Here is a 16,993-nt window from a genome sequence, read left to right as displayed (position 1 = left end):
TATGACAAGGACCTTGTTTTCGCTATTATTATTAAGCCTAAATTCGCTTTGCCCTTTATACTTTTCTTTATGTCAATTTACTCCCTTTATGATTATATCCAAACTAAATATTGATGTCTTTTTAATATGTTTGACCATCCTCAATTTAAAAATATTATTTAGAAACAAAATTATAGAAATTAAATAATTTTACATATTTATTATAAAGCTTATTCAATACTCTACAGCTTTATCTCTAAAGTGGATCTTCGTTTATAATTTAGTTAAGAATGTTGAAAAATATAACAATTATAATTTAGTCTTAGGTAGCATGGGACTATACCAATGTTTGATTGCATCTTAGGGCCACTTGGGCATAAAAGGTTTACCTTTAATTACCACCAAATAACTCGTTATTTTCATTAATTATAAAACTAATCAATCTAATTAATTCATTATCTCGTGCCGCGAAGTTTGCGAGAACAGCTCATTTATTAGAGTCGACTTGACCGACGGTGGTGGATGACTTAAACCATCTTACTTTATTTCAAGTGCTAACCATCCAATATTCCCACTTCCATAACTCGGCCAATATCATCCACTCATTTGAGCTCTTGAAATTCAAGAAGAGGTCAAGTCGATGGATTATTTGACTAGATATATTTAAATAATATATTTGCCAAAAAAATAAATAATCCTATAAAATGACAATAAAGTCCCCAAATTGATTATACTTTGTTAAATTTCCAACACTTGAGTTGACTTCTTCTCACCCATGTTCAAACTTTGCGCACCCACATGATCGCAACTCTCCAACCACATGAATAATTGACTTTATAAACATAGGATTGTTATGAATCATATCTTATATTTACTTATTTTTATAATTTGCATTATGGCTTTCAGTATTTAAACATGCTGACTTTATTTTAACTAATTAATATCGATAAAATTATTAAAATATTTTTTTATAATTTTCTCTCATTTTCTATATCCCTTCCTTCACCCGTCTTCTCCACCTACCTTTTCATTATCATCATCATCGTCACCACCGCTATCGCCGTCACCTTTCTTCATCTTTTCCCTTTCCCCTCTTCCTCATTTTCTTCTTCTTATTTAAGAAGAGAAAATTAGGATAAAAAAGACAGAAGTAATTTAAGTATTTATAATTTATTTTATAAACTATAATATAATATTTTTTTTTCTAATACCGTCTTCAAAAACGGGTGTGAATAACATATAAGTAAAATATAAGGTGTGATTTATAAAAATTTCTAAAAATATATTGGAGTAGTTGATGTCTTAATAATTTAACTCTTAAACAATTTATTTATCTAGCAAATTATTTAGGGAAAGCCTAACAAACTCTCTAAGAGAAAGCTTATCTAGTCTGCATCATGTGATAAAGACATTAAGGAAAAAAAAGGAGGGAAATTAGAGCTCCAGCTAAGTCTAAAGGAGTTATAACAAACTAATAGGCTAAGCCTATTTGACTTAATTTTGATTGGATAAGTGCATTATAAATTGTTATTATCCTGAGGATAAACTCCAATGGTGATCAAGATAAGTGAAGCTCCATTAAACAACTGCAATGATGCATTCACTATAGTACCAGTCAAACTAATCTATGAACAAATTTAAATTATTATTATTTTTCTATGTTGATTGAGTGTCATCTTAAATTAGGATTAGATCTTATTTCATCCTGATCCAAGTCTAAGCTCTACTGAAAAATTCCAAATTGGGATTTTTTTTTTATTTTCATTTTTACATCTTGAATTATGTACTTATTTAGGTTTGCTTAATGCAATTTTTAATTATTTTCCTTTTCCAGACTCTTTCAGATTATTTGTTAAAATAATAATATTTTCATGACATACTAACCCCTTAATTATGTAGCACTTTTAAAGTGCCGATTCTATTAATTATTCATTAAAAATATATCATGCGATCAATTTTAGGATTTTGATGAACTAATTTACTCTTATTTTAGAGAAAAGAAAGAGAAAAATTGAGGGTAGGATGGTTATTTGATATTATATAATTAAAAAAAATAAAAAATATTACAAGAATTAAATAAGAGGATCTACCTTAAAAATAGGCTAAAGTTCGAGATCTATTATTGGGCCTTTGTATGAGCCGAGCTTTACTTGGCCCACAAAGCCTATTGTGTTACTTTCGCAAACACCTTCAAGACGCTAAATTCTGAGTTAGTTCTATCTCGGCGATGGAGGCTACCCAACCTCTCTTCCGTTCCGACCAGGTAAAAGCCTAAACCCCATCATTCCTCGGGTTCCTTCCATTGCTTAGTTTAGCTTTGCGGTGTTCGATTTGATGTAGTTTTCCCTGGTTGCGTAGGTTGTCGAACAGCATAAGGTAGCAGTGGCGATGGAGAAGCAGGAGGAGAGAAGTGGCACGGTCACTCTATGCCTTCCATCTCTCTCCGAGGACGACTCTTTGTACCCAGAAAAGAGAGTACGAACTAGTTGTTTGCTTACTGCGAAGAAACCCAACTTCTTGTTCTGTAAAAAAAAATCTTTTTTATTTTTCCTTTATTCTTGCGTTTTGCTATTTAGAGAGAGAGAGGAAAGGATGCATCATTTGAATCACAAGAAGGTGGAGAGGTAGAAATAATGATAATTATAGTTTATAAGTAGAAGTGTGATTGAGGACACTTTTGATGTGGCAATTATGCTACTTCTCTATTGACAGTGTGAAGTGTTAATTTTTTGTTTCAGTTACTAAAATTTTGTTAAACTGCAGAGGCTATTAGAAGTTAGGAAACTTAATCACATATTTCAAGTGCCAGTTTCGTCCTCTACAAGTGAGGTACTGAAAATATTGAATCAGACAGTCCAAGCTGCTCGGATACTGTACATGGATGAGGTAGTAAACATTTTTTTTTTGACTCTATTTTTTTCTACAAGTTTTTAATCAACATACATAGATTTAAATTTGTTTTCATAGATGTCATAAATCTAATTAATTATTTGGCAGCTGGAACTGTATTTCGCAGGAGATGATGATTTTGGTCCATTCAGCCCCAGGAATGAACTTGAATCCCTTAATTTAGTACTTAAGATTGTAAACTCCATGCTCTCTACTGGTAATGGAGATGCAACAGAAGTTCTGCAAAAGTTACAGGATGCTATGGTTGCTATGGTAAAATCTGTGGGAGAGCAGAACCTTGATGACATGATTGCTCAAAAGTCCAACACTGATGCTGAAGATACGCTTCTGAAATGGGGAGAACGTCACGGCGTCAGAACAAAATTGAAGATAGCATGTGAGTCTACATTTTTATGCCCACAATTCGTCATAGAAAATTGCAACATATGGTTTCTCAAGAAATGGGCACATTGGGGTTGCGGTTTTAAACCAAGAAATTCATCTTTGTAGTCTTCAGTTTCAATACATTTATTTGGTTAAAGTGGTTCCTTGGGATATCTTATGATTAATAGTCATGCTTACAGCAGTTTGCTTTAGTGAACAAAGTTCTTCTGTGCATCAATATTAGGTTGGCTCAATACAAGCATTACATTCATCACTATTGATATAAGCATCTGCTCAGGGGGTCACTTCAGTATTTTGCACCTCACAATGACCAGGTTGAATGTGAGGAGAGATGCTGCAATCATTTTGAAATGGCATTAACTTAGCAAGCAGTGTCAAGCAAAAGGATGGAAACAAGGATACTGCAAAGTCAACAACTCCTGATAGGTCATAAACCACGTTATTCTGTCAATATGGAAAAAGAGAGCATGTTAGATCATGCAATAACATTAAGTAATTGCTAGAAAGGACAAGTATTGTAAGCTTAACAGCCTATTAGTATGAAGTCCATGGAGGCATGCGCCGTACAACATGTGATTTTTACATAAACCACCAGGCAATAAATTTCATAAACTAAGATGCCCCATGTTTATGAACTCATAAGGATGAAACTAAATAAGGGCAAATTAATATTTCTCTCCAGCTTTCTTACGTGAATATGAATATAAATACAGAAATTATTGATACTTATGTCATGCTCCTGCTATCAAAAAATTGATACTGCTTAGTTTAGTTTTTGAAGGAGCTGGGAGAGGGGCAGTAGCTTCAGAAGATATGAGAATTGGTGATGTTGCTCTGGAAATCCCGGAATCTCTTATCATATCTGAGGACCTTGTCAATGAAAGTGACATGGTATGCTCTTAACATATAGCTGTCATCTAATACTTCTTCAAAGTTCATCAAAAAAATGCATTGGATTAGATTCCAGGCTATATAGTATGGCCTTTTGAGTTAAGTACTGATAACATATTTCACATCGGTCAAGTGTTTAGTGGTTTACCAGTTTGTGGACTTATTTAAGTAAACTGTTTTTATGTTTATGTTCATGGTATTATTGAAGGAAATGCTAATTTCTGATAATAAATTATTCTGGGAAGTAGTGGGAACCACTTAACTTTTAGCTTCCACACCTGCTGAGAAACTGATACTTATTACTCTCTATACCATGTTTACAGTTTAATGTATTGAAGAACTTGGATGGTATTACCCCAGAGACAATGTTACTGTTGTGGAGCATGAGAGAGAGGTATAATTCCTGTTCAAAATTCAAGGTTTACTTTGAAACGCTTCCTGAAGAATTTAATACAGGTATTTTATCTAGATTCAGAATAAATTTTTGCCAGGTTACAATGTTAGCCTTGTACAAAAAAGCACTAGTAAACACATTTAACAAATTCTACTTTATTGGCATTTTCAGGATTGAGTTTTGGAATTGCTGCACTTGCTGCATTAGAGGGAACACTGCTGCTTGAAGAAATAATGCAAGCTAAAGAGGTGATATGGCCTTACATTCTTTTTTCTATATACCATGAGGAATCAATCAGAGTTTTAGCTTGAGAAGTTTTCTTATGTTTTCTTTCAGCATCTGCGCCAGCAGTACAGTGCATTATTCCCCATGTTATATACAGACCATCCTGATATATTCAAACAAGAGCTGTACACATGGGATCATTTCCTATGGGCTTGTGAACTATGGTATTCTAACAGCATGAAAATTGTTTTCACTGATGGAAAATTGAAGACTTGCTTGGTTCCTATTGCTGGGTTTCTAAACCACTCGGTTTGCTTACTCAACTTCTAGATTCTTTGGGGATATGTTGAGGTTTTTCTCTTAATTTCAGCTTTTATTTATCTTTTGTTGCAGTTGTTCCCACACATTCTTCACTATGGTCGAGTTGACCCAGCAACAAGATCTTTGAAGTTCCCCTTATCAAGACCATGTGAAGCAGGGAAACAATGCTACCTTAGCTATGGAAGCCTTCCTGGATCCCATCTGATTACCTTTTATGGTTTTCTTCCAAAAGGAGACAACCTTTATGATATTATACCTCTAGGTAATCTTCTGTTACTAATTGTAGGGGACTTGTTTACTCAATGATGTGCGTGCTGCTGTGGTCTTGACACTGGAAATGAAGGTGTTTGCTATTTTTCTTCCTTTGATAGTATCTTACTAGTTCTGTGCAGATTTTGATGACCCAAATTCCGAGGATGGTAATAACCCCTCATCGTCGGCAGAAGCTAGTAGCGTTTCTCATATGGTGCGAGGAACATGGCTGTGCAAAAGTGATAGGCCTAATACTTATGGCCTGCCTTCTCGGATGCTGGCCCATCTGCGTACTGTTTTGAATTGTGATCATACTGAATCCCCTGCAGAGATTTCTGGAAATGATGTAAGGTTCCTTTTTTATCTTTCTGCATAAAAAACATCCAAGAATTATATACTCTGATCTGCTTGAGATTCTTGTGGTCTGAAACAATGTTTGGCTTGATTTTTTTTTTTCTAGTTCTTTTGGCTTAAAGGCCCCAACTAATTCAATTTTTATCTCTCATCAGTTTCAGGAGAATGAAAGAATGGTGCTTGAAACGATTTTGTCCATTTTCATTCCCATGCTGGAAGGATTAGGTGAATCAGATGATGCTGATCGGTAACATCACATACTTAACCTGTAACATGTGTCGTTGCTTAAATGCATACTAGGCCAGGCGATAGGGCCTATATTTAAATTTAGAGCAATGATTTGATACAAACCAATTATATTAAAAAAAATTCAAATTCATCTATTGGTAAATTAAAGGGGTATATAAGACAATTTACATACATGACTTGAAAATAGAGGGTGTAAATCAGATGAAACAGTAGGATATTATTTTGTAAATATTTCATGAGAAGATAGGGTTCAAATTATAACTAGTAAAAATTTAGGATGTAAACTAAAAAACATGACAAAAGTGGGGGTGTTAATGAAATTTTTATTGACTTGTGATTTGTTATTACATTTTATCTTTCTTAAAAAGAGATCATCTAAGAGGGAGAAATCGAACACGACTAATTTACCCATACAAATTAAAAGAGTGACCGATACTTTCGGTTAATTTAATTTTATATTATTTAATCCGAACCGCTGGATTAGAAGAGAAATTTATGGTTATTATTGAATAATTTGTTTTATTGTTAAAGGGCAAACTCCAGTTGGGATTTAAACATGGCTATGGACTACAAAGATCTGCAGAGAAGGATAATTTCTTCTATCATAGAATCTTGTACTTCTGGTTTGAAGACGCTGGAAGGCTAGTTAGAGTGCATGAAGCTTATTTATTTCTGCCAACAAACCTTTTCTTCGAGGTCAGACTTGATCATTTCGAAGTTTGTATATCGCATCAATTGCTTGAGTTCTGATCCTTCCTTTTCATGAACAGAAAGGATGTAATCTGAGTATTCAAGTATTGCAATTAATGATAAAGTGGAGCACCACATGAAACTTGGTAGCCCAATTGTCTCATTATATCACCTATCACGACTATGAAAAGTGTGATATCTCTTCTCCAACAGCCTCTTCTATCACTGCTAGAAACAGGATAGGATCATGTTCTAATTGTACAACTCTCTGCTCTAGGATCAATCAAGAGCAGATGTAACTGCGAAGAAAGTTCTGTCTCACATTGCAAGTTTTTTCATTTAAATTGCTTCTCATTGTTCTCAGAATCTACATCGCGGTGCAGGAAAGCAATGTTTGAACTAAGTTTGCAGGAATTGTCATTTGTAAGTTATAATGTGTGTTTTCATTCTCTTAATTTGCGACATGTGGCCCTTCTTAATGTTTGTATTTCCAGAGTGTAACAAACACAGAGAGGGTCATGTTCTAATGGTATAAACCTCTGTTTGTTTGTCAGAAAAATCCCTCTTTGTAGTATTAAGATTTGATATGACTCTGGGGAATAGAAGTGTCATATGGCAAATTTCTTTTCTCGTTATTTTCAAAACCTACCTTTTGATGCAAAGAAAAGCAACCTTTGAACTAATTTTGCAGGAATGACTTCATCTGGTAACTGATGCTCATCTTTTCCTCATTTTCCTTCAACTGGTCCAATGAGGAACAGCAGATCATCTGTAGCTAAGTTTTTCCAACCAGTGTATTTGGCAGCTCATTAAGAGTGGTAAGCCAATTAAACTATTTTGTATTTTTTTCATTCATAATTTAACGTTTCTATTTTAGTGTTTTTGATCAAATTAGTCTTTTCAATTTTTTAGGCATAGAGTACATTTTAAAATTTAAATACAAACCTGATATATTTTGTTATTATTAAGGCATCATTCATGTCAGCGATTTTGTAATTCACTTAAGTTTTAAAATAAATTAGATACGTAATAAAAAAAAACTCTATTTTATTCTGGGTCGAGTAATTCAAACATTAGATTTGTTTATACCCCAAAGTATATTATATAATATGCAAGAATAATTGGTTATGTTTGCGTATATAAACTAAATTGCCATAAAACAATAGTACTGTTAGGAAATGAACTAGGATTCGTGCGGGGCTCGTATATGCAACTAAGCACCTTAATTTAATGAATTAATGGTGAAGAAGAGGAGGAGGAAGAAGAATCTGATGATAATTTAAGGATGGTAAGAGTAAGAGGAGGATATCTACGAGCGGGGAAGTTTTCGGGCACTTCAATGTTAGCAAAGCTTTTTCGTTGCCGACTTTCCAATTATCACTGGGTCCCCACAACGAGGTGAGTGGGCGCCGCACTTCTCTCAACCGTCGCCGTTCCTTGTCGGCGTAGTTCCCTGGAGTCACGACGACGAGAGTTCGAGAAGAAGATAGATAGTTAGCAAGGTAAAGGAAAGGGTGGTAGTTCCTTGTACGGCTCTCTCATTGCTCTCTTTGGGTTTCTTTAGCTCATTTGGAAGGCAAGCATACGGAAGTCTCTCTCGGTGGAATTGGGTTCTGAAAGCGCTCTTGGAGAAGCGAGTCTGCTGAGGATTTTGTGGGTTTTGATGGCAGTGATTGGTACCTCCTTCGATCAATGGCAGAGAGATGCGTTCTTTTCCGCGGCGGAGGAAGTCCAGGAATCTGCGGATAAGTAAGTATTTGATTGTCTTTTTAATTGGATTTTATGATGTGGGTCGTTAAATTTGTGATTTTGATAAGAAATTTGTAGCTTCCTTAGATCAAATTTTGGGGGGGTTTTGATTCTTTCTAATTGCATCCTCATTCCTTCATCCGATATGTTTCAGAATGGTGTCTGTGTATAGAATGTGGATGCGTGATCGAAGCAACGGTGTTGGTTCAGAAGTTTTCGATGAATTGTGTAGAGACCTTCACATTGCTTTCGGCACTGCCAAGTGGCAGGTATGTATGTATGTATTTTTACTTTATACTATCTCCCGTTGCATCGTAGTACTGATGCTTACATTTCTCTATACAGTTGGAGGAGTTTGAGAGGGCTGTCAAGTTGAGTCATAAGGAGAATAAAGTTACAGTCATTAGGCGCACACAATTTGTAGCTGCAATAAGAGACCAAATTTCCCATATAGAGAAGGTGTTGGATGATTCTCTCATTGAGGAAGGGAAGGAAGCAATGTTCCACTGGGTAAAATTAGAAGAGGTAGAGCGAGATGAGCTTGCAGCTTTCCTCTCTGCAGCTCCACAATCTTCGCCAAAGTTAAAGAATACAGATGCTAGTTCTAGTAAGAATACATCAAAACCAGTAATTTTGTCGCATGCCATGGATGGTTATAAGGATGCACTTGCTGTTAATAAAGATGTGAGATATGAAGTAGCACCGAGAGAAGTTCAGGAAAATGATGAAATCTGCACTCAGGTGGAGCAGTTATATGACCAGAAAAGAACTTTGAGTCATGGATATGTCTGTGATTGGAAGATAGCAATTGCTGATGAGGGTGATGCAGATGGAAAATCAAATGAGAAAAGGTCAGAGATGTCAAGTTGTGCATCTAATTCATTTGGTGTTCTAAGAAGGACTGAATTTGTGACTAAATCAAAATGGTTTGGGAAGTTCAACAGTGACGAACACCGTCAATTGAGATATAAGCTATCAAAATATCTTAGATTTAAAGGAGTTGCTCTACTTACACAGGTAAAACTTTTTTAACCAGCAACACCATCGTACTCAATTCTAGAAGTTTGTGAGTTTTATTACTCTAGTTGGCTTTTTTTATGTCCATCGATGCTGTTTATCTTCTTTACATACAGATCTTATGGTGCTTCAAGTTTGTGTCAGTTGATTCAAGTTAACTTCAAAAATTTCTGTCCTACAGTGCAATTTGTTAATTTTGACTGATCCATCGCTAAAATATATTTTTTGCAGCTTTATGTCATATTGTTTTTTGTTAATGGAGGATCCGGAATGATCTCTATATTCTTCATTATATTTTTTTCTGATTATCTATGGCACTCCTTTGTTACTCCAAACACTTCTCAGTATGTTGCTTCTTTTGTGCTTTTCAAGGGGTTCAACGGGCTAACTGGAAGAAGCAGGAGTTGCTTTACTAGTTGGAAGGATGGATCTAATTTTTCTGGTGCTCAAAATCTTCCACGAAGAGTTAATGCGCTTGAATGGCAGCATATACTGGGCTTTCAACGTCACATGCAGTTTGGTCGTTCTTTTCAGATCACTTTGCTGCTTATCTCGAGCATTATTCTGCTCGGTGAGTTTCATAACCTTCTCTACTAATTTGTTCAGCAAGGGGGGTAACTCAGAATATTTACTTGTCAAAATGAGAAGGTTTTCCAAAGTGACAAGTCATGTTCTGTATCTGGTCTCAGAATGGTGATACACAATAGGCCCCTCTTATAAGTAGTTCCTTATGTTCCATGGAGCATTCTAATTTGCCAGAGTGGCAGAGTACAACTTCATGTTGAATATGCAGGATATAACAAACACACTTGGGAATTTCATTTGTTGATCTGGTTCCCATAATCCTATGCATTCATTAGATAAGCGGCAATACTTGGTAATACAAGTTATTAATCATTACAACATACAATTGGCTGCCTTCTATACTTCTCATTAGGAAAGTAAAGAGTAACTCTGCCTTTAGCTATTACTCCATATCTAGAATTTGGATACAGTTTCTCATTTCAGGTAGTAACATTGATACCAAATCCTGTCTAACCAGTAGATCAAGGTGCACCCTGATTTCTTCTTGAACTTAGCTGAAATATGGGAAGGACTTACAGTAGTTGATCCATCAATTAGAACATGAAGTTCTCCTTCAGCTGTTGGCATTTTAGACCTGATATTTCTAGACTTGGTTTTATTAAACTATGTCATACGATGATTTGGAACTTATCATCAATTAGCTCTTTATCGTAAAAAGTGGAGCGATGCAAGTTTTTGCATGAACTGAGAAATAAGTTAATACTGAGAGCAGTTGAATGGTTTACTACATGAGCTTTCTTTATGCTAATTGAGAAGCTCCTGATGTGTTTGCAGTGCCATTTGTTCTCTGCTCAGCATGATGGAGCTTTCCAGGGCACTTCTAGCAGAGGAGGTAATTGATCTGAAAGCCTGAGAAATTCTTGCTGGAATGATGATGACGGCGACGATTGATTCTTCAACCAAATTACGCAGACTTGTCAAATTTGTACCTGTATCCGACGATGCTAGATCGTGTCAAATTGAGCATGACATTCATTTTCGTCGTTCTTGAAAACTAAAACCCAGCAATTGTAAAAATTTAAGCTGGTTGTTGGATGCGAAATCAGGTGAATCAGATCAAAAGAGCCTGTAGAAATATGCAATTGGTTAATACTCATATATGCAAATAAAGCAAGACTATTCTCAATTGATCTATTTACTACTGCCAAAAGCTTATATCATGGATAGAGAACTATACATTGGTAGGTAATAAAAATACAATTTCTCATATGGTATAAGATGAAATTGTTGGGTTTTTTTTTCTTACTGAATAAAAGAAAACCATTGTAAGCAATTTATAGCGACAAGATAAATTTTTTGTTAAAAAATGCGGTAGTTATTATGATATTTTGAATGTTCTTTTATGGTAATTATGTAAAAATCTCTAAAACAAGTATGCAAAGGAAACAGTGGTATTTTTTGTCATATTTTTAATGGTTTGCTAGCTTGGAGGTTTATTTATGCACAAAATTTAAGGTTTGAGAGGTATGAATTTGCAAATATTAACTCCATAAGAGTATAACGGTAAATAAGTGATTGTAGAAGGGTACACATTCAAGAAAAACACACCACTCGAAAACCTCAATCCGCGTACTATCATTCCAACCAATCAAATAAATATGATCACGTCTCGCGGATCGCTTACCGATCGAACGGCTGAGAGTAGACCTAAATGTCTATAAGTAAGAAACGAATCGGGCTCCAATTTCCAAAATCATCATCCAAATTCCCCAAACCGAGCTAGGCTACAGAGAAAGGGGAGATGTCGGGGCGTGGTAAGGGAGGGAAGGGTTTGGGGAAGGGCGGCGCGAAGCGCCACCGGAAGGTACTCCGCGACAACATCCAGGGCATCACGAAGCCGGCGATCCGCCGTCTCGCCCGCCGTGGTGGCGTGAAGCGGATCAGCGGCCTCATCTACGAGGAGACGCGCGGCGTCCTCAAGATCTTCCTCGAGAACGTCATCCGCGACGCCGTCACCTACACCGAGCACGCCCGCCGCAAGACCGTCACCGCCATGGACGTCGTCTACGCTCTCAAGCGCCAGGGTCGTACTCTCTATGGTTTCGGTGGTTAGTCCGCCCTTGTTTAGATTGTTGGGTTTCTGGATCTAAAGTTGTATGTACGAAGAAAGGGGGAGATTAGGAAGAGGGCTCCTTGGTTTTCTTTTTGTCCTAATGTTAGTTTTAGACGATGTAATCTTCTCGGTAAGAGATATTAATGAATTTTTTTTCATGAAGTTCTCTTTAAATTTATTTTTTCTTCTGAATCGGACTTTGTGATCTTTAATAATTTCCATGGGCATTCTAGTGCACACAGCTTCTGTTCCCAAACATTGAACTTTTATTGAGCAGTGTGATTTAACGATTTTTTTAATAATAATTTGCAATATAAATATGTTCTAAAATCTTTTCTTCTTAAAAGATGAAAATAAAATAATTCTTTTAGGGAAGTAATTGAATTATATCTTATCAATTTTTGTGTTTGGGATTTGACTTGCTTAATGAATAAATGAGCTAAACATGAGCCATAATTTGAAATAAAAATATAATCTAGATAATGAAGTTGAAGGTGAACAAAGGCTTACGCTTCGTTTACTACTTTAAGAATAAGATTAACGTAAAAATAGATAATTCTTTTTTATTAATTTTAAAATAATTTTTTAAGTGTTAATGTATATTATAAAATATAATTTTAATTAATAATATTTATTTTTTACAATATAGTTATTATAATATTTAACTGTTATTTTAAAATAAAAAAATTATTGCGAAAATAAACAGGGGCTTAGAGCATTGAGCAGTGAGCAAGTGTTGGACTAGATATGATTTATATACATATATAATGGCTAAAACTGATTGGTAAATTATAAGGTACATGATAAATTATATATAAAATCTTAGTATTATTCAGTATCTAGTATTTAATGTAAATTCATATTAATTTCTTCAAATTAATTATTATATTTTATATTAAATAATAGATTATAAATATACTTACTTTATATTTAAAAGATATGGAAAAGTTATTATACACGAATAAAACGAGAACTAGATCTTTTGTCCTATAAATTTATAAGTTTAAATCTAGCTAACTAAGCTTAGTTTTAAACGAGTTAACTTAGCTCATTAAGCTAAATGAACCGAACTTACTCCAGTTTATTTTCAAGTCGTATATGAGCTAGGATTTAAGTTTGATTTGTGTTCAAATTTATTTTCAAAGCCCAGCTCCGGTTGATTGACATCGTTAGCATTTGAATCTTTTTAAGTTTTATTTATTTAATATAAATTTATAGAAATGCTTTTATTTGGAATGCTATAATATATTTAACTAATATACACCTTTATTTTGCGTTTAATCACTTTATTCCCGAAGGAAAACTGAAGCCGGTGAGATTTAAACTGGATCCGAAAACTAGCCAACCGACTTGTGATAGAAACTAAAGGCCCAGGCCCAGGCCTAGATCTAACTTCAACTTCCCCCGATAGCTTTTACCTTCTTCTCGTATCGGTTCCCATTTCAGATCTGGAAGAGTTTTCACCTCTCAGATCCGCCATTGATCGCGAGAGAGAGTCGCCATACGAAACCCCTAGAGATCTCTCTTCTTCCCTGGATCGATCGAAGCCCTAAGTAGGTCCTCTCTCTGATGGCGTGCCTCGCCCTCGCCCTCCAGCCGAGCAACGGCCAAGACATCCTCCTCCAGACACGAGACTGGTTCCCTCCTGCCCGAGCCCTCGCCGCCCTCTCCGCCTTCCGCCATACCCGCCTTGCCCTCGCCTCCTCCTCCGCTGCCGCCGTCAAGTCACTGGCGGCTTCCTCGTCTCCGGCCACGGCCGCCGCCTCCGACGATCTCGACTCCTCGCTTGGGGATGACCCCCTCGCCGCCTCCAGCGGCCAGCTCGTCGTCGGCGTGGAGTCCAAGTACCGCGTGGTCTACCGCCTCGTCAATTCTATCTACGTCCTCGGTGTCACGACCGCCGATGACCACGCCCGCGCCGCCACCAACGTGTTCGACTGCATCAACACCGTCAACCAGGCCGTCAGCGTCGTCGTCGCCGCCTGCCGCGGCGTCGACGTCACCCCTGAGAAGCTCAACCGCAAGTACCCGGAGGTCTACATGGCCCTTGACATCGTCCTCCGCGGCGTCGGCGCCGTCCGCCTCGCCGCCATCCTCTCCACCATCCACGGCGAGAGCATCGCCAAGATGGTCTCCTCCGCCCCCGACGCCGAGTCCCGCGTCCGCGGCGCTGACTCCTGGGCCGGGGCACACGAGTCCCTCGCAATCGAGCGCCACGCCACCCTCGACGCCTTCTCTGGCGCCGTCTTCGAGCTCCCCTCTGAGACCCTAGCCGCCGGAGATGAGGTCGCCTCCGCCATCGCGCCTGCGATTGCGGAAGAACAGCAATTGCAGAAGGATAACCAAGCTGAAGAGACTCCCGAGGAGAAGGATCCGTTTGCTGCTAGCGAGAAGATCAACAAGCCGGAGGAAGCCTTGGTTGGAGGTTTCAAGAAGACCAAGGATCCCGCTTCTGCCATCGCGGACCCCACGGCTGCCCTTGCTGGGCTCGAGGTCACGTCACTACCTCCGGCGGAGGCTACAAAGCCTACCTTCATCGGGGTGGAAGGTTTTGAAGGGGAGTACGGCGGGATCGAGTTCGGGAAAGAGGAGACCTCTCTCTCCGAGGCTTTTGAAGGCTTCAACACAGCGTTCGGCGGTGGCCTCGATGCCTCTGAATTCGTCACAACAACCAAGAAGGATGCTAAGACGCCGGAATTGATCGGTCTTGAGCTTCTCGCCACGAGCCAGAGCCCCGCTCCTGCGTCTACTGCCGCTGCTGGAGCAGGTACACCGCTAGAGAACCTCTTAGTATCCAAGACTCCAGAGATGACAGATCCGGAAATGTACATCTCGGAGGAGCTCAATGCAGAGTTCAGGGAATCACTGCTGGCCCGCGTGGGGTTGAAAGGCACCATCTTTTTGAAGACGCTGCCGCCAAAGAAGACTGAGGGGAAGGAGACGGAGTTCTCCTTTCGCCTTGAGGGCACCTCTGGCATTAAGAGAGCCGTCTTGCAGAGCTCTTGTGTCAGCAGCCTAGAGAATGGGCTCTTCCATGTAAGGACTCCACCTAAGGAAGAACCCATCCCAATTATGAAGTATAGCCTGCAGCCGAGGTTCACGCCGCTGCCTCTAAGGCTTCGTCTTGTGAAGCGACATACTGGGACTTTGCTTTCAGTGATGATACAGTACGCTTCTAATCCTGAGTTGCCTGCTCCGTTGACTAATGTGACTTTCATTATGAAGCTACCCGTTGACCCCACGCTCCTCAACGTGTCGCCTAAGGCTGTTCTGAATCGAGGGGAGAGGGAGCTCATGTGGCACATCCCTGACATTCCTCTGAAAGGTCAGGCAGGCAGGCTGAGGGCACGGATGCCAGTTGACAAGGACTCAAAAGAAGGTGGACTTGAAGTTGTTGGTATGGTGAAATTTTCTGCTCAGACGGCAACCACCTTGTCTGGTGTCTCTCTTCGGCCGGTTTCTGATGGTATTGTGCACTTTAACGAGGTTAGCCATACATACGCTAGTGGGAGTTACTTGTGTACTTGATCAGGCTCTTGTTTTGTTTTATGTTAACCTGCACTATCAATCTTTGCACACTTGTTTCTTATTCTCTTGGAGTGGTGTATGTAGTGATATTGGTTCCTGTCTGGATGGCCTATAATTCTTTTTTCCTCTGGTTCGCTTTTCTTTGTCGTGGTGTGGTTTACGTCCTTCAATGAACAGATTGGTTGATCAGAAGATCCGTCCTTTCTTCAATATATGTTTTAATTTTTGGGAGTCAAGGAATCCACGTCAACTATGAAATGATTCGGCTAATATGATTACTAATTACATTGTGCATGCAAATGCCATTAGCATAACGCTCAAATGATTTAGTAAATATGATTTGCTGTTATATTATGTATACGGTAGTTGCAGGATTATTGTAGTTTGTAGTTAGAAGGACTTGGCTTTACTTAGGTTGTCTTAACACAGCTTGACGTCTATCTGCTGTCGTTGAATTTTAATGTTTAATCAGAGATATATCTGTGAAATGTTGGCCATATTCTCAGGGTTATGCCAATTTCTGCTTCTGTTCATTCTCAATCAAATTGACTGTCATCATCTTACTCATTCCTCCTATTATAATTTTGAATCTTTAGTTTATATCTCTCTTAAGGTCAGTATTAATGTCTTTTGGCATCTATAAGCTTATGTTGTTTGAAACTTGTTCATTTCTGGATGTCCGAGATTAATTTTGACTACTTTATGTTTGATATTGCCTCCAATATATTTGGATCATGTGCAAGTGAGACATATGGGAAAGGTAGATTCAAGATTGTACCCAAGTGTTAAAGGGCCTTTGGTATTTGTTATTTGGGAGATAGAGAAGGTTCCAAGGCAGGTTTCTGCTGCTTCTTTAAGCTATGGTTGGCAGGAGACTAGATGAGGATTGATGGATTGGTGTCTTAAGAGCTTAGAAGGTTAGGTTAGTATGCAATTAATGCTTGAATTTAGACACAACTTTGTAAGAATATTTTGGGTAATTAACTTACCAGTCAGCAGCACAGACTAGAAGAAAGGGCAGAATATATATTATGAACTTTTGAGAATTAAAGTTACTAGGTAGATCACTTCTAGGCAGCAAAAGATCTGGAAAAGGTGATTATTGCTTCTTATATCCTAAATTCAAATATGTAATACCTGTGGGGTATGAGGAGAATTAGAGGTTTCAGATTGATATTGCGATAACATCATTGCCATTGTCAATGTCCATAGCCTGAGATTTTTTTTTTTTTTCTGGTATTAAAATTTGCTTATAGTAGGCACATACTTGGGTTAATTATGCCCTGGGAATTGGACTTTTAAACATTAAAAGGATTAAGAGTTGTGAGAGTTGATGTTATTTGCCTTCCACTTATTGCTGAACTCTGGTAGTTATTATATGAAGGTTTTATTCCGTGAACATATGCAGCTTG

General features: G+C 37.9%; 4 protein-coding genes across 5 annotated transcripts; all 4 read left to right on the top strand.

The window, feature by feature from the left end:
- The first annotated feature begins 2,148 nt into the window (after positions 1-2,148).
- On the top strand, positions 2,149-6,869 carry LOC140772325 (uncharacterized). 2 transcript variants are annotated; one of them, XR_012106284.1, is made up of 13 exons: positions 2,149-2,242; positions 2,338-2,454; positions 2,743-2,865; positions 2,977-3,265; positions 4,046-4,164; positions 4,488-4,620; positions 4,730-4,806; positions 4,895-5,092; positions 5,177-5,366; positions 5,497-5,702; positions 5,866-5,957; positions 6,491-6,655; positions 6,730-6,869. XR_012106284.1 is itself a non-coding variant. In XM_073114344.1 (12 exons), exons 1-12 carry the CDS (start codon positions 2,207-2,209, stop codon positions 6,603-6,605), a joined length of 1,695 nt encoding a protein of 564 aa, XP_072970445.1. In that variant the 5' UTR covers positions 2,149-2,206; the 3' UTR covers positions 6,606-6,723. The 2 variants fall into 2 exon arrangements, 1 of the variants encoding a protein (XP_072970445.1); XM_073114344.1 differs by lacking the exon at positions 6,730-6,869 and having other exon boundaries at positions 6,491-6,723.
- A 1,393-nt stretch (positions 6,870-8,262) lies between these two features.
- On the top strand, positions 8,263-11,126 carry LOC140772326 (uncharacterized). Its single transcript, XM_073114346.1, has 5 exons — positions 8,263-8,398; positions 8,553-8,667; positions 8,744-9,415; positions 9,788-9,986; positions 10,775-11,126. Exons 1-5 carry the CDS (start codon positions 8,313-8,315, stop codon positions 10,798-10,800), a joined length of 1,098 nt encoding a protein of 365 aa, XP_072970447.1. The 5' UTR covers positions 8,263-8,312; the 3' UTR covers positions 10,801-11,126.
- Positions 11,127-11,691: 565 nt separating this feature from the next.
- Positions 11,692-12,215, top strand: LOC140772237 (histone H4). Its single transcript, XM_073114211.1, has one exon. It carries the CDS (start codon positions 11,742-11,744, stop codon positions 12,051-12,053), a length of 312 nt encoding a protein of 103 aa, XP_072970312.1. The 5' UTR covers positions 11,692-11,741; the 3' UTR covers positions 12,054-12,215.
- Positions 12,216-13,425: 1,210 nt separating this feature from the next.
- On the top strand, positions 13,426-15,706 carry LOC140772310 (uncharacterized). Its single transcript, XM_073114313.1, has one exon. It carries the CDS (start codon positions 13,623-13,625, stop codon positions 15,579-15,581), a length of 1,959 nt encoding a protein of 652 aa, XP_072970414.1. The 5' UTR covers positions 13,426-13,622; the 3' UTR covers positions 15,582-15,706.
- Positions 15,707-16,993: the final 1,287 nt, after the last annotated feature.

The sequence above is a fragment of the Typha angustifolia genome, chromosome 12, assembly GCF_048772165.1.
Source record: "Typha angustifolia cultivar Huaian chromosome 12, ASM4877216v1, whole genome shotgun sequence".
In the NCBI taxonomy this organism is placed as follows: domain Eukaryota; kingdom Viridiplantae; phylum Streptophyta; class Magnoliopsida; order Poales; family Typhaceae; genus Typha; species Typha angustifolia.
Note: the sequence above shows the minus strand (reverse complement) of the source record. Positions and strands in the feature narration are given on the sequence as shown.

Excerpts from the sequence above, each read along its gene's own strand:
- LOC140772325 (XM_073114344.1), top strand. The coding sequence starts at position 2,207 with ATGGAGGCTACCCAACCTCTCTTCCGTTCCGACCAG. Across the intron at positions 3,266-4,045 it reads AACAAAATTGAAGATAGCAT|TTTTTGAAGGAGCTGGGAGA; the intron begins GTGAGTCTACAT and ends TGCTTAGTTTAG. Across the intron at positions 5,703-5,865 it reads CAGAGATTTCTGGAAATGAT|TTTCAGGAGAATGAAAGAAT; the intron begins GTAAGGTTCCTT and ends ATCTCTCATCAG.
- LOC140772326 (XM_073114346.1), top strand. The coding sequence starts at position 8,313 with ATGGCAGTGATTGGTACCTCCTTCGATCAATGGCAGAGAGATGCGTTC. Across the intron at positions 8,668-8,743 it reads TCGGCACTGCCAAGTGGCAG|TTGGAGGAGTTTGAGAGGGC; the intron begins GTATGTATGTAT and ends TTCTCTATACAG. Across the intron at positions 9,416-9,787 it reads GAGTTGCTCTACTTACACAG|GGGTTCAACGGGCTAACTGG; the intron begins GTAAAACTTTTT and ends GTGCTTTTCAAG.
- LOC140772237 (XM_073114211.1), top strand. The coding sequence starts at position 11,742 with ATGTCGGGGCGTGGTAAGGGAGGGAAGGGTTTGGGGAAGGGCGGCGCG.
- LOC140772310 (XM_073114313.1), top strand. The coding sequence starts at position 13,623 with ATGGCGTGCCTCGCCCTCGCCCTCCAGCCGAGCAACGGCCAAGACATC.